The 15,488-nt window shown below is 42.6% G+C and overlaps 1 protein-coding gene across 2 annotated transcripts in view; it reads right to left on the bottom strand.

The window, feature by feature from the left end:
• Positions 1 to 12,589, bottom strand: part of PTPN1 (protein tyrosine phosphatase non-receptor type 1) — a 59,333-nt gene extending 46,744 nt beyond the window's left edge. Inside the window, exon 1 of one of the 2 annotated variants that reach the window (XM_039498888.1) lies at positions 12,434 to 12,589. In XM_039498888.1, coding sequence (XP_039354822.1) covers positions 12,434 to 12,589 — 156 coding nt within the window. The remainder of the gene's footprint in view (positions 1 to 12,433) is intronic. The other variant, XM_039498889.1, reaches the window with a different exon arrangement.
• Between the last annotated feature and the right edge of the window lie 2,899 nt (positions 12,590 to 15,488).

Raw genomic sequence — 15,488 nt, 5'->3', positions numbered from 1 at the left:
CTTGCTATCCCAGTTAATCTAGTGTTTTTGCGTCAAAGGCCATAAGCTTATTTTTCCCTCCACTGGCCTGCACCTTGTACAATCACTTACACCTGCCAGAAGTGGGTGTAAAATGCGACCAGTCAGAATAGTAGCAATTTATACCCATTTCACACCAACTTTACACAGGTGTAAATGACTGTACGCTGTGTAGGGCAGTGGAAAAAACAGGCCTCGTGTAATAGTGGAATTGAGATCATCTGAACCAACATGGGTTATTTTTCTTGCCAGCAAAAGGAAGTAGAATCTTAGTCAAAAGATTCATTTTAAAAATAGATCTTATCTATTTTCCTTGTGATCACACTTAAAGGTCACACTGTGTATAATACTGGAACCTGTTACTGTGGAATTACAGGATGATATAAACAAGTAATTTTTATTGAAATGTGTACAAGGAAAAAAAAAAAAGAAGAGGTATGAGAACATTACTCTGTATGTCCACCACTTGCTCCTGTTCCACAAAGAATCTGATGAACAGAACAGCTTTTAGTTAATGCCGAGACACATTCGCTAAACTAAGCACCTCAGTGGAAACGTGAAGTTCTGAGCTGGAAAGGCAAGGAAAGCATCTGAAAGATCAAGGTCAGAAGAACATTCATTTTAACCTAATCAACCTAACCATCAAAACTGTGCTTTAAAAATAAGTGAATCCAACGAGGTAGTAAAAAACGATACATTTTCTGTTTCCCAGACATTTGACAGTTTTCTTTCTGCCCTTAATTGTACCTGTGCAGCTCCACTAACATTATTGGGGTTATGTGGTGAAACCAAGGGCAGAATTTGCCTCCAACTTTCACAATTTTTTAAGAGGATTCAAATTTCTTACATAACAGAGGAAAAACTTTGAGCTACACACTCAACCCTGGTTAAATCACTGATGCCTAGGACCAAATATCCTGAGGTGGGACCTTAACCCTCACTTAACTTTTTACCCTCTTGTAGTGAAGGTGCCTTTCTTCTTGCATCTCATCGTTTGTGTGTGCAATGCATTCACCAGAACCAACAGCTGAGTCAGCTATAGCTTCAGATGGTGGGAGTAGCACTTGTATGCACAGAAGGAAAACAGAGATACTGCTATGGAAGGGAGGAGACAGTTGCTGCGCAGAGCATGCTGCTTACTGTTTTCCATAGCACTATCTCTTGAAGGAAAAATGGAAATGGGAAAAAAAAGAAAACAAAGAGCTACCTTACTGCCTGGCTCTCCTATTAAAGCAGGAAGCAACCATGAAGAGACAAGATAATGCCCAAATGTTCCAGAGAGGAGGAATACAGCCTTAGTCTGCAAGCATGACAGTCGCTGAAATAAGCTTCATTAATGTAAATACTGACATATTATTAACAGTACTTACCCAGATAAAGCCACAATAGGTACCTCTAAACCAGGTTAAGTTTTCATTACATCCATCTCTTAACCCATTTCTCCTCTCCGTCCCCAAAGTAAGTCTGTCCAGCTACATTTAAGAACATGTATCTCACAGTTTTTCCATTCAAAGGATTAACTCTTTGGAAACTGCACATAAATGTACCTTAAACCAGTAATTTCAAAAGACTACTCTTAAAAGGTTAAGACAGCATTTGGTTTACCATAACTGAGTGGATAGGAACAGATAATAGGTAGTTGGTGAAGAGGCCATAAGCAACTGGTTAAGGTGGAAATGTACTCAGATGAATCTCCATGTGAGACACAGAACAGTCAGGAGCAATGACAATGTGTCATGGCACTATTTTTTGAGAGTTAGAATCCATTCTTTTTTTCAGATATTAAAAAAAGTGATCAATCACAGCCAGCTCAGAGGTTCTGTTAACTTTTCCACAAACTCTGATGCCCTTTACCACCACACTACTCATGAGTGGAAGGGCAATAATAACCCATGGAAATAATTTGGTCAACATTTGATATTTTAGCACATCAGCTTGTATGAGGTGGAAGATGGAACTAACTTCCCCAAAGTTAAAACAAAAAGGCCTTTCATTTAAAAACTTCTGAAAGTTCTGTTTGGACAGCGTATTGCAAGATCTTTCACTATCTTCTCCCATTCTCCTCCTCAACATGGTAAGATCTGTCATGCCTGTACAAAGAACCTTCTTTTAAGTTAGCTCTCATATTCTTGAATTTCCCTGCTTTCCTGGCATATGCTCAAAGTCCACTGCATCCAATTCTATGATCCCATTTCTTAGCATTAGGTTAATCTTACCAATACTGCTTTATAATTTAGTTTTCATGAAGTATCTTCCATAGTTTAGAAAACCAAATACTCCTGTGATTTATTGGACAATATATTAATCTATATTGATCTTACTACACAGTCCAGTTAGTTGAAAATGTGTCCATCAGAATGCTTTCTGCGCTTCTTATTTTAAATGTGACAAAGAACAGATTGCCAAACTCTCATCTGTCAAAATTAATTTTAGCAGACTCAAAGATCTTTAGATGCCAAATCACTCAAAAGAGAAGACTGTGAGGCTATCCTAGCCCTCAAAATTTTTGAATCTCTGATTTCTCTTTTTAAAATCAGAGTAACTAGGTAGTTCATTATGGTGTGGAATCCTTCACCACTGAGCAAGTTAGCTATTTATTAGTTTTCATTTGCTGTGTGCATTTTATGAAATCTTACTTCTCTGTGTTTTCAGCCACTATACATTATGAAGTTCAATAGCAAAGACTGAAAATAGTAAATGGCATACAAACTAGTTCCGTGGTTAGCTTTTTCCCCTACATAACTACTTTATGCACAGTCTGCTCTCCTATCTATATTACTTACTATGTTTGGATTTCGGTCAAGTTCAACTTTGCTGCAAAGTTCTATTATCTATGCCTGACTGACTTTGTGTAGCTTTGGTGGGTGGGAGTGAGTGAGTGAGAGAGAGAGAAGGGAAAATTAAAATACTTTAAGAAAAGAATACACAAGTAAGCATGGTAATGTCACTGATTTAAAATTAAGCATGGTATAGAAGTCTAAAATTATGTTTTATCAAAGTCAGAGATACTTCATCTCATGCTCTACCTACAAAACTATACCTCAAAGTGGCACGTCAAGCAGAATTTTAGTTGTTTCACATTTAGTAATTAAAAAAGTAGATGAACGTAACTATTTTGCTGCTCCAAAGCAGTGCAGACTGACTGACGCATGTTCACTTCCATCATCTAAGTCAGCTGCCAACAACAAAAGGTCGGTTTTCTTTTATTGGTGGTTTGGGTACTGTAGTTTCCACATTGGAACATGTGCTGGGTCATCATCTGAGATTCCTTCAACATGAAATATATGGCAGAAAGTGGGTAAAACAGAGCAGGAGACATACTAGTCTCCCCTAAGGAGTTCAGTCAAAATTTAATTAATGCATTATTATTATTATTTTACGAGCGTCATCAGCATGAAAGCAAGTCCTCTGTAATGGTGGTCAAAGCATGAAGGGGCATATGAATGTTTAGCATATCTGGCACTTAAATACCTTGGAATGCCAGCTACAAAAGTGCCATGCCAATGCCTGTTCTCACTTTCAGATGACATTACAAGTAAGAAGCCAGCAGCCTTATCTCCCGTAAATGTTAACAAACTTGCTTGTCTGACTGATTGGCTGAACAAGAGGTAGGACTGAGTGGACCTGTAGGCTCTAAAGTTTTACACCGTTTTGTTTTTGAATGCAGTTATGTAACAAAACAAAAAGAAATCTACATTTTTAAGTTGCACTTTCACAATAAAGAAATTGCATTATGGTATTTGTATGAGGTGAATTGAAAAATACTATTTCTTTTATTTTTACAGTGCAAATATTTGTTATAAAGTGAGCACTGTACACTTTGTATTCTGTGTTGTAATTAAAATCAATATATTTGAAAATGTAGAAAAAAAATCAAAAAATATTTAATACATTTCAATTGGTTTTCTATTGTTTAACAGTACAATTAATCGTGACTAATTTTTTTTTAGCCTCGATTAATTTTGAATTAATCGCGTGAGTTAACTGTGATCAATCAACAGCCCTAGAGAAAAGTGAAATTTAAAGTGGCAAGATCTCTGATCACACTCCAGAAGGGAGATCCACCGTGTTGGGCCAGCCATCATGAAAGGCCTGTTCCTCGTCTCTCACAAATTTAACCCTTGCAGTTTAAGATTTCATAGTTCATGTAGAATGCTGTGGTTGAGAGAGAATGTGTTCTTAGCTAAGACTAATGTCATGGAATGTGTAAAAACTGTTACACCTGCCAATGACAAGAATAAGTACATTAAGCCACTTTAAAAGTGGTCATCTAGTTCCACTGAAACCAATATTTTCAGAGCTTGCCTTGCACAAAGATTGTTTCAGACTTCTTGCAGAAAGGCTTTTCAGTAACTCTTGGACATCCCTCTACACCTACAGAAGAGAGCAGAAAGGATATTATTTTTCATCTTCCCCAGCTGTCAAAGAACTGGGTACTTTTTCCTTATTAAACCACAATCATACAAACAGTCCTTGAACTTGAAGTGAAGCACAGAACTTAACAAACAGACACTTGTGTACACATGACAAACTAATCAAGGGCGACAGTGGTCAAGTTAAATTTCATCAGGTTAGTTTTTTGTTTGTTTGTTTTTTTAAATTAAACTGGGATTTTTTTCCTGAATTTCTTCTCAATCTTCACTTACAGATGAGAGAACTGGTTTTATCTTCCAATCCTGGTGATTTTTTCCCTAAGAACTGCAAACATTTAGGGTAATCGCTGAGCATCTGCTTTCCCATAAGTGACAGGTGTTAGTACACTGCAATTCTCAACAACTATTACACGAACATGTGCTAACAATTTTATTTTGAAAATAATGAAGTTTTACATTTATAATTATATAAATATGCACATTTAAAATGTTTAGATACACCAAAAGTCTTTGGACAATCCCCATACATGTTTGCTTTTTTATAAGTGTCAGTTTACAGTAATCTCTTTCCTGTGAATTAATATACCAAGAAATAGTCCTTTTAAAATTAGCAACATAAAGTAAAACATTGGTATTAAAACAAACACAGGGACATTTAAACTAGCCATTCAAATTATTTTTCAAAAATGCTTTTAAAAATAACATTCATGTGCCAATGTTTATCAGTCTCAGTTTTAATGAGATGTAGCCTCCTACTCAGTCCACATTCTCAAACACTTTCACAGTACAGAAAAGCTATTCCTCTGACAGACAAAAAGGCCTCTGTTCTGAGAGAAGAAAACACAGTTGTAAAGCAAGAGATAACAGTCAAAGGAGAAAATCCCTGTATGATGTATAACTTCCACTATTATAGCAGCTCAGCATTACAACAGAATGGTGTTAAGGCTCATGATTACTATTTATAAATACCTGATATGCCACTCACTTGCAGATTGGGCCTATGGCATTATTATTGTCTTGCTAGTATTTTTCTGGTATGCGTAGTAAATTTTCATGTTTTCTTGGCAAACTTAGGGTACAGTTCTGTTCCCATTGAAATCCATAGCCAAACTCCCACTGACTTCAATGGGAGCAGGATCAAGATCTTACTGAAAAGTTGTCTCTTTCCTTCGCACACTACAGTAATTAGGTGTCAAAACATAGGTGCTTTATAAATCAGTTTTACCATGGATATCTAGTTACTGAGTATAATTCCATTTTACAAGTGGAAAAAACAGGAGGTACGGCTGTTAATTTACTTGCCAAATTGATGCCAGAACTCAGGTTTCCCAACTTTCAACCCTGTGCCCCCCTCTGGGCCATGCTCTCAACCCACCATGAAAACAACATTTTACTTGTACGTAAGAACGGCCATACTAGGTCAGACCAACAGTCCATCTAGCCTAGTATCTGGTCTTTTGACAGCAGCCAGTGCCAGATGCTTCAGAGAGAACAACAGAACAGGACAATTATCGAATGATCATCCCCGGTCGTCCAGTCCATTACAAATACCCACGCCTGGTTTGATTTATATGGAGTCCAACATATCAAAGCATTTTGCAACACTTGGACAGTAACAACTTGTAAATTCAGATACTGGATTGCAATTACTATTCCAAATCATATCCACTATTATACACTAAATCAACATTCATACAAAAAAGTCAGAATTGACACTCCCACTTAGAGTAGCCACCTAGAAAGAAGCAACAGTTTCTCAACTTAAGTGCCAAGGACTAGAAGCCCCCAGTTGCACCCAACCTCTGGGACAAGACAACTTTGATTTATAATTCATGTTAGTTTCATGTGCAAGCTCGGTCTTAAGATGGAAAATGAAACCTTTTATTTAAGTTACAAACTTCAGTTTAGTTGCCTACGGGCCTTAAAACTAGGTAAGTTAAAGGTATTAAAGCCTAAGCAGCATATTTTAAAAGGTACACTGTCAATTAAGAAAGTAATCTGTCCAAAAACTTTGGATTTACCACGGATCCAAGTAACACCTAGGATTCCTATTATTGAAGGATTAATGAAAATATTTCTTTCTGCATTTGACAGCAGGTTGTGTGTAGTCAATTTCACTGTTTCCCCCTTATAACCAGTCTCTTACAACAAAGGGAGAAAGTAAGAAATCATGGAAGTGTGACTGTAAAACCATAAAAAGTAGCATAGGGATTCAGGGGCAGATTAGTACCTGAAACTAATTTTAACTCTTTTTTTTATTTGTTAGATTTCAAGCAGATGGCGCCCCTTTTAAAAGCGAACTGCAATGGAAAGACATCAGGCTTTTTGCTTCTTTATTATCTATTTATTTTAGTGGGAGTAACATTTCTGTTGTAGTGGGCACACCTGCCAATATTTGAGCATTTCCTTAGACATATATAGCTCTATCAGCTACTGGGGCCTACAAAAAGTCACCCTGCATTTTGATGGACTACTCCTTGCAGCAATCTCACTAAAATCTTATCTTGTCTATTTTCTTGGAGAACTGTGATGTTTCACTATCCACTTACTGTCATGGCTGAGTGTCCCCTTTACACACCATACTCCCTCCCTCAACGGCAAACCTAAACTTTGCTTAGCTTCAGGCTTTTGCTCCTTGTTGGGATATCTTCAGAGGGTGAATTCTCTTCATTCCTAGTGATCCTTTTGAAGATATTTATGTACTAAACATGTCATTCACCCACCCCTACACCACTTATTTTCTAAATGCATACCTTTGCAAAGCTCATATTTAAATTTACTGTCTACCCTTGTCCCTAGCTCTTTCTTGAACTTGCTGTTTTTCACGTAGAGGACCCTATTTATATGCACAGTGCAAGGCATACTTACATCACTGTAATTGGTCTAGAATGGCTTCTCACTTTATTCAAGTATTTTCTAAGCAAGAGTTTTTCTTATGACACTGGCATAGGATAGAATGAGATCGGGCCCTTTTCCTTGGAAGGATGCCAAAGACAAAACATCCCATGCTCTACAGTTTTTGTGGCAAACAGAGCTGGCTAAAGTGTTGAGAGGATTTTTTGGTCAAGAAAAATTGAGTGTTTTACAAATGTTTTCCCATTTTTGAGCAATCATTTATGGTGAACCAAAGTAGCTCCACTAAGTACTCAACGTTGGGCCGATTTCTCATCATGTTTTGTAATGTACACACAATATCGAAGTACTTCATTTCAGAAAGATTGTCTTCTTGTGGTTTATTTTTGTTCTTTCACAATGGTTATATTCTCTCAGCTGAGCGTAGCCCCCTCCTATCCCACTAAAAAGATGCCTGAGTTTAGTAGTCACCAGTGACCAAAGATCTCCTGATCCTGCAGAAGATGACAGATTCCCACTTAGCTTCATCACCACATATGCTTAGACAGTGGTCAAATGGATATTCCCACCACCTACAACGAGAGTGATCCAAGCTAGCCACGTCCACTACTGCTTTGAGCTCCTTGTAGCATTCAGTATCCCTCCCCTATACTAAATGCAACCTGGTCAGGCACCTATGTCCAAGAATATGAGCCAATGACTCTGTTTGTTAATTGCTGTTAAGCTTCATTCAGGGCAGTATGAAGTGACATGGTCTACACCCTCCTCCTGGACATTTAGTAGTTAGCTTCATACCACCTAGACACTGGAAACTTCTGATAAGGCTAAATGACCTGTTAAACCTGAGGAAGAATATCAGGAAAAATGTAACTGTATCCCTCCTGATTGGCAAAGCTACATATATATGTCTCACTATAATGCATCAATCTTTGCATGAAGGATGCTATACACAGGAAAGCTGCATTAACAACCCATTAAAGTAATCCAGGAGTAGGCAACCTATGGCACGTGTGCCAAAGGCAGCACATGAGCTGATTTTCAGTGGCACTCACACTGCCTGGGTCCTGGTCACTGGTCCGGGGTGCGGTGGAGGGGGTTGGCTCTGCATTTTAATTTAATTTTAAATGAAGCTTCTTAAACATTTTAAAAACCTTATTTACTTTACATACAACAATAGTTATATTATAGACTTATAGAAAGAGACCGTCTAAAAATGTTAAAATGTATTACTGGCACGCAAAACCTTAAATTAGAGTGAATAAATGAAGACTCAGCACACCACTTCTGAAAGGTTGCCGACCCCTGAAGTAATCCATTCTCATGACAGTCAAAGTAGGGACTGTAGCAAAGTGCACATGTGAAAGAAAGATGTGCATTCTCCCATCCAAATTAGGTTAGAAAAACATGGCTACTGTTGATATTTGGACATCCAGAAGCAACTTGGGCCTCAAAAAGAGACTTAGGTTACAAAGAAAACTGTATTAAATTGACCTGAAATGTTCTTGCTTTTTTCCCAGTTACATTGCTCAGCCTCCAAGTATCATCTCAGTGTTTCAGGGGTGAATTGAACCTCGCTAGACTATGTTAGAGCAAGTTATTGAACCACACTGGCCAGGTGAGATGGAAACTAAATTTAAAGCTGACTGTTAGAGGGATAAGTAAAAAGTGTTTCAGTATCCCTTAACGTCCCCTTAGTGACATTAAAACAGGAGAGGATGACAAATTGCAACTCGTGAAACCCCACAAGACTGCTGTCTCAGCAAAAGGGCCGTTGCTCATGACTACACTCCAGGATACTTCAGTAAGAAAGGAGGAGAGCTACTAAAGAATCACTTTCTGCTCCTGCTGGGGTCTGCAGTCCTATCCCCACTAACTCATGGCCAATGGTACCAAAGGCAGATGATAGGCAAAAAGAATCAGCAGACAGCCAGCCTTCATCCACATCAGAGTAGAGAACACTAACAGAAACTATGGTAGTCTCTGCAGCACCTACATATCACAGGCTGCTTCTTGAGCTATCTAGTGAGGACCCCTGCCTAGCCTCATTTTGTGGTCTCTCAGCCACAAACACACACTGTTACTCTTCTTTCACACCACTTGTCTCTTCCACCTAGCTCACCATTTGAGCTTCCTCTTTACTTCCTGTTCCCACCAATTTTTTTTAAATTATATATATATATAATTCCTATTACTAAAGTAATTACCTCATTAGCCCAGCCATTACCACCTGGTGTCAGTAACTCCCATGGAAACAGGTTAAAGTTGCTATAGCATACAGAAGGCAGCAGATGCACTCTGGTCACTGTCTCCAGTTGCTACAGCTAGCACTCTGTCACACATACCTAAGACCCAAATGACTGAGATCAGTGGACCACACACATTGCTGGAGTGTTGGTGAGGGGTGACAGCCTCACAGCTGTCAACCCTGGAGAGTGAATTCTCTATTTATCCTTCACAAGGGATACAACTGACATTTGTTGTACAAACATCCCCATGCTGCCCAGCCAACATGCTCCTACTCTGACCCGATACTTAAATTTAATGGACCCGTTGAGACTGCCAGCAAAAGGTGCCAGTTAGTGTTCTTCAGTGACACATGCACAGGAACTAGAATATGACCCACCACTAACTCATTTCACAAAAGTCAAATGGCAATCAGATTCTCTCTTCTGATCACTGCCCACTCAAATTCAGTACAAGCTGGTAACTAAAAGAGCTCAACTTAAAAAGCTATGAACATCCAGAGCATCCCTTTCAAGGCCGCTTCTACAGCCCAAATCAAGCAACTGCTTGCAAATACTATGGCTGTTACAGCATAATCCTATATTTCCTATTGTGTAAGAACTTCAGTTTGATGACGCAAGTTAAAAGTGATGCAGCAGCCACAATTGAATTTCTGTATTTCTGCTGTCATAATTCACAACCTTAACATTAGACCAACTTTGTAATACATTAGTCAAAGTAGTTTCATGAACACTGGGTCTATGACACATCAAATGTTTCAAGAACTGATTAAAAAAAACCTAATGACTTTCAATGGACATCAAGTTTAGAATGCTGCAGGAAGCAAAATACTCAGACCAGTAGAAGATCTTCCCAGAAAACCCAGAACTGGGTGATCTTTCACTCTTCATCTCTAATTTTGTGAAGCAACCATCTGCCCCATAGCAGCTCAAAATGTTCCATTAAAGATTTTTCTACACTCTGCATATTGTGGATATGAAACAAACTCAATTGTGCCACTTCTGTAAAACTCTATGATGAGAGAAGTTCAGAGTGAATGGGCAGAGGAGCCTGATTTCACATATTGATCCATTCTGCAGATCATAGCAACTTGGCAGCATATGAACTAAAACACTGTCAAACACCCATTAAAAGATCTTACAAAACATCAGCTTAAAAAAAAAATTTAAGAGGCTTGGGAAGAGATAACCCAGTCACACACAACATCGCCTTTGTAGAGAAACTAGACAGCAAGATATATTAACAGCAAAAACATTGTTACTTTATAATAATGCCACCTGATCTCAACATATTAGGATCTTGGGTTTATGAACCTAGCTGTAAGTGTTCCTTATCCCCTCTCACATCCTGTTTATTTTGGGGATATACTGTCAAGGGAGCTTGTTAAAAATATAGGCAATGTAAATGATGCACATTCAAAACCCACCACACTACCAGTGAAGTAACAAATCTATCTTTTTCTAAAGTCTGCCACTATGAAATTGAAATATTTCTGGGTAAATATAATAACAAAACAATTTAAAGATATTTTATATAATACCAGCAAAGAATCCTGTGGCACCTTATAGACTAACAGACGTTTTGCAGCATATGGGAATATGTTATATAATACCATTATTGACAAATAACCTCTACCCTGGGGATACCACAATTGTATACAAATCTATACCTAACCAATTTTACAGCCTTTGTATTATTAAAATGATTCAAAAGCCACATACATGCAACAGCCACCCCACCATCACTCCACTGGGAAAGTGGGCTGGTGTGTGAGTATATGACTTCATACCCCTCAGGGCTTAAAAAGAGGTTAAAAGGCAGAGAAGGGAATTTATTGTCTCTCCTTAGGTGGGGCGGGGGGTGGTGGTGACGGTACAAGGGTGGTTGAGAAAACATGTACCACAAACTCCTTCCCCCATCCACCCTGAGACTGGAGGGGGAGGGATTATAAGGGTATCAGTTCTCTATTCTGTGCATTGTGGGGGAAAATATATGCATCACTAAATTCCCCCTCCAGGGCCCACTGCAGGGAGCTGTGTGGTAGAGATATATCAATGAAAGAGGGCAGAAAAGCTCACCTTAGGGCATTGTACAGAGGACTGGTTGGGAGCACACCATTCCCCCGGAGCTTTGCAATGGGGGGGGGTTTGGGGGGGGGGGAGGACGACGACAAGTTTCCTTACAGCCCAGTGCAGAAAGCTGTGCAAGGGTGGGGGAAGGGGGCAGAACTAAGGACCGTCATCCAGGAGTCATATATGGAGGGTGGTTTTGGAAAGATCCTGGAAGAAAAGGGACGGACCGCCCTCCCACAGGGCCCTCTACAACGGCTGGCCACTTGCGGGGGAAGAAGATTGCAGCGCTCCCCCTAGAGACCCATGACACGGGAAGGAAACTTCCGAGCAGGACGGGGTGGGGGAGCAGAGCTCGTTCCCCAGAGCCCTACACAGGGCGCAGAGCTTCCCCGCTACAAGATCCTGAGAAAGGAGCGGAGGGGGGGGGGCAGACATGCCCAGAGGGAGAAGGGGGCGGAGGTCCCCACAGAGCCCTGAGCAGGACGGTAGTGGGGGAAATAAATGACGGAGCTGGAGAGCAGAGTTCCCCCACCAGGGCCCAGAGCCAGCGGCTATGAAGGGAACCGAGCTCCCCTCCTCCCCCGCAGTCCGGGGCCCCCGGCCGCAGGGATGGTCAGGGGGCCGCAGCTCCCGCCCCCCCCCCCCACCTGGGGCCCCGGCCCGAAGGGGGGGTCAGGGGGCCGCAGCTCCCGCCCCCCCCCACCTGGGGCCCCGGCCCGGAGGGGGGGTCAGGGGGCCGCAGCTCCCGCCCCACCTGGGGCCCCGGCCCGGAGGGGGGGTCAGGGGGCCGCAGCTCCCGCCCCCCACCTGGGGCCCGGGGACGGCAGAGCTCCCCGCCGGCGCCGGGGAAGCCGGCCCGGCCCGACCCCTCACCTGGTAGATGAGGGCCCAGCTGGCGGCCTGGTCGAGCCGGTGGAACTCCTTCTCGATCTCCATGGTGGGGGCCCCCCGGGCCCGGCCCCCCGCCGCCTCGGCTCCCTGCTCCTCCGGCTCCAGCTGCTCGCGGGGCCGCCGCTGCCTGCTCTGCATGTCACCCCCTCCCCGGCCACAGGAACTACGCTGCCAGGCCGGCCACGCCGCTTCCGGGCCCGGGCCCGGGCCCGCCCCCGCTGGGGGAGGGGCGGCCCGGGAGAGACGGGCAGGGGAGTCGTGACCCCCACCCCAGGCCTGGGGACTCACAGACAGGCAGGGGAGTCGTGCCCCCCCCCCCCAGGCCTGGGGACTGACAGACAGACAGGGGAGCTGGGCCCCCCACCCCAGGCCTGGGGACTGACAGACAGACAGGGGAGCTGGGCCCCCCACCCCAGGCCTGGGGACTGACAGACAGGCAGGGGAGCTGGGCCCCCCCACCCCAGGCCTGGGGACTCACAGAAAGACAGGGAGCTGGGCCCCCACCCCAGGCCTGGGGACTGACAGACAGGCAGGGGAGCTGGGCCCCCCACCCCAGGCCTGGGGACTGACAGACAGGCAGGGGAGCTGGGCCCCCCACCCCAGGCCTGGGGACTGACAGACAGGCAGGGGAGCTGGGCCCCCCACCCCAGGCCTGGGGACTCACAGACAGACAGGGGAGCTGGGCCCCCCACCCCAGGCCTGGGGACTCACAGACAGGGGAGCTGTGCCCCCCACCCCACCCCAGGCCTGGGGACTCACAGACAGACAGGAGAGTCGTGCCCCCCACCCCACCCCAGGCCTGGGGACTCACAGACAGACAGGAGAGTCGTGCCCCCCACCCCACCCCAGGCCTGGGGACTCACAGACAGACAGGGGACCTGTGTTCCCCTCCAAGGACAGAGACAGGGGAGTCGTGCCCCCCCAGGCCTGAGGACTGACAGGGGAGCTATGCCCCCACCCCAGGCCTGAGGACTGACAGATGGGTGGTACCTGTGCCTTTTTCTCAGGCCCAGAGACAGATGGACAAATTTGGTGACATTGCCAACTCTGTCCACATATCTAGTCAAGGGACACCATCATAGGTTAGCCACACCATCAGGGGCTCGTTCACTTGCACATCTACCAATGTGATATATGCCATCATGTGCCAGCAATGCCCCTCTGCCATGTAATTGGCCAAACTGGACAGTCTCTATGCAAAAGAATAAATGGACACAAATCAGACATCAAGAATTATAACATTAAAAAACCAGTCGGTGAACACTTCAACCTCCCTGGTCACTCAGTTACAGACCTAAAAGTTGCAATTCTCCAACAAAAAAACCCTTCAAAAACGGACTCCAACCAGAAACTGCAGAATTGGAATTAATTTGCAAACTGGACACCATTAAATTAGGCTTGAATAAAGACTGGGAGTGGATGGGTCATTACACAAAGTAAAAACTATTTCCCCATGCTAATTTTTCCCCTACTGTTAATCACACCTTCTTGTCAACTGTTTGAAATGGGCCATCCTGATTATCACTACAAAATGTTTTTTTCTTCTGCTGCTAATAGCCCACCTTAATTGATTAGTCTCATTAGAGTTGGTATGGCAACACCCATTTTTTCATGTTCTCTGTATATATATATCTATATCTATCTTCCTACTGTATTTTCCACTGCATGCATCCGATGAAGTGGGTTTTAGCCCACAAAAGCTTATGCCCAAATAAAATTATTAGTCTCTAAGGTGCCACAAGTACTCCTCATTCTTTTTACTGTTACCTTAGTTATGTCTAATTATACCTGGGCCTGCACAGATGGGTGGAGTGAGGCTGGGTTTTCCCTATTCCATTCCTGGTCTCTGGAATCCATCTGCCAGTTCAGACACATAGTTCACTCTGCCACTCTCATCACTCCTCCCCTTGCTAGGTGAACCTGTGTACCATTCATTATATGTACTGTGCGTACCACTTCATGAGCATAATTCATTTTCAAAAGGGTTAACATTCTCCCAGCCCCAATGAACTATGCTTGCTGCTCCCAACCTCAAACAAAATCTAATCAAAATGTCATTGAGACATTTCAGACTCAGACATTTTGATGCTACACTACTGGGACATGAACATCACCATTTTGTGATGCGCAGATCTTTTTCCTGTGAGATAATTCCAGGTGGCAGCTCTTAATCCATAGAACCCTTCTCAAGGTCAGTCCAGTCAGGCACTGGCAGTTTAGCCAATTACAATAGTTTATATCTCTCTAGCACTTTTAATCTTGAAGGATTGCTTCACATATGCTTCACAGATTATATCCATGGGGTAGGTTCCACTGAAATGCAACTGACCCTGTAGTGAAAGGCAGCAGCTTTCAACAGCACACACTGAACATCATTCTGGGCTTTGATTCCATTTAGTCACCAGTAACAGTTACTGCAACACATAGATAGCCCTTGGACATTTCCCTTCCAAATATAGGCCTACTTAAGCCAGGATCAAAGCCCATGATGCTATGACTGTAGGCAATTGAATTACTGCAGTACAAAAGCTTTTCATAAGGAAAGTTAGCATACAGACTTGTGCATTCATGTCACCTGCTCTGACTGGATAGATAAAATCAGTGCAGACTCTTCAGTCAAGGATCCATCAAGAAAAAAAATTATCTGAGATACTGTTATCATAGAATAGTTGCCCCAGGTCACTAAGAGCCATATGCTGCCCTGGAGAATTTGGGGGTCTGCCACAGACTGAAGACAGCATTCACCCTTCACGGTGTAAAATGAGCTCAAGTAAGAAAAAGAAAGTTTTAAAAAATCACTAAGTACTGTATGGACACATTTAAGAGTATATACAGATATACACATCTGTAATAGCTCAGATTACTTGATAAATATGTAACAATGGGAGTTTTAAACATATACTGTGAGGTACTTATGAAGTAAATGAGGTGACAAAATGCATGTTCAATTAAATTTATAGTTCAATTAACAATTTGCTTAAATCACTGGGAATTTTTTGTTCTGGGGATTCAGCATTAAGTTATTGGTATAAATTGG

The sequence above is a fragment of the Mauremys reevesii genome, linkage group 13 (genome assembly GCF_016161935.1).
Source record: "Mauremys reevesii isolate NIE-2019 linkage group 13, ASM1616193v1, whole genome shotgun sequence".
NCBI lineage: Eukaryota > Metazoa > Chordata > Testudines > Geoemydidae > Mauremys > Mauremys reevesii.
The sequence above is the reverse complement of the archived record's forward strand: the minus strand, read 5'-3'. Positions and strand labels throughout refer to the sequence as shown.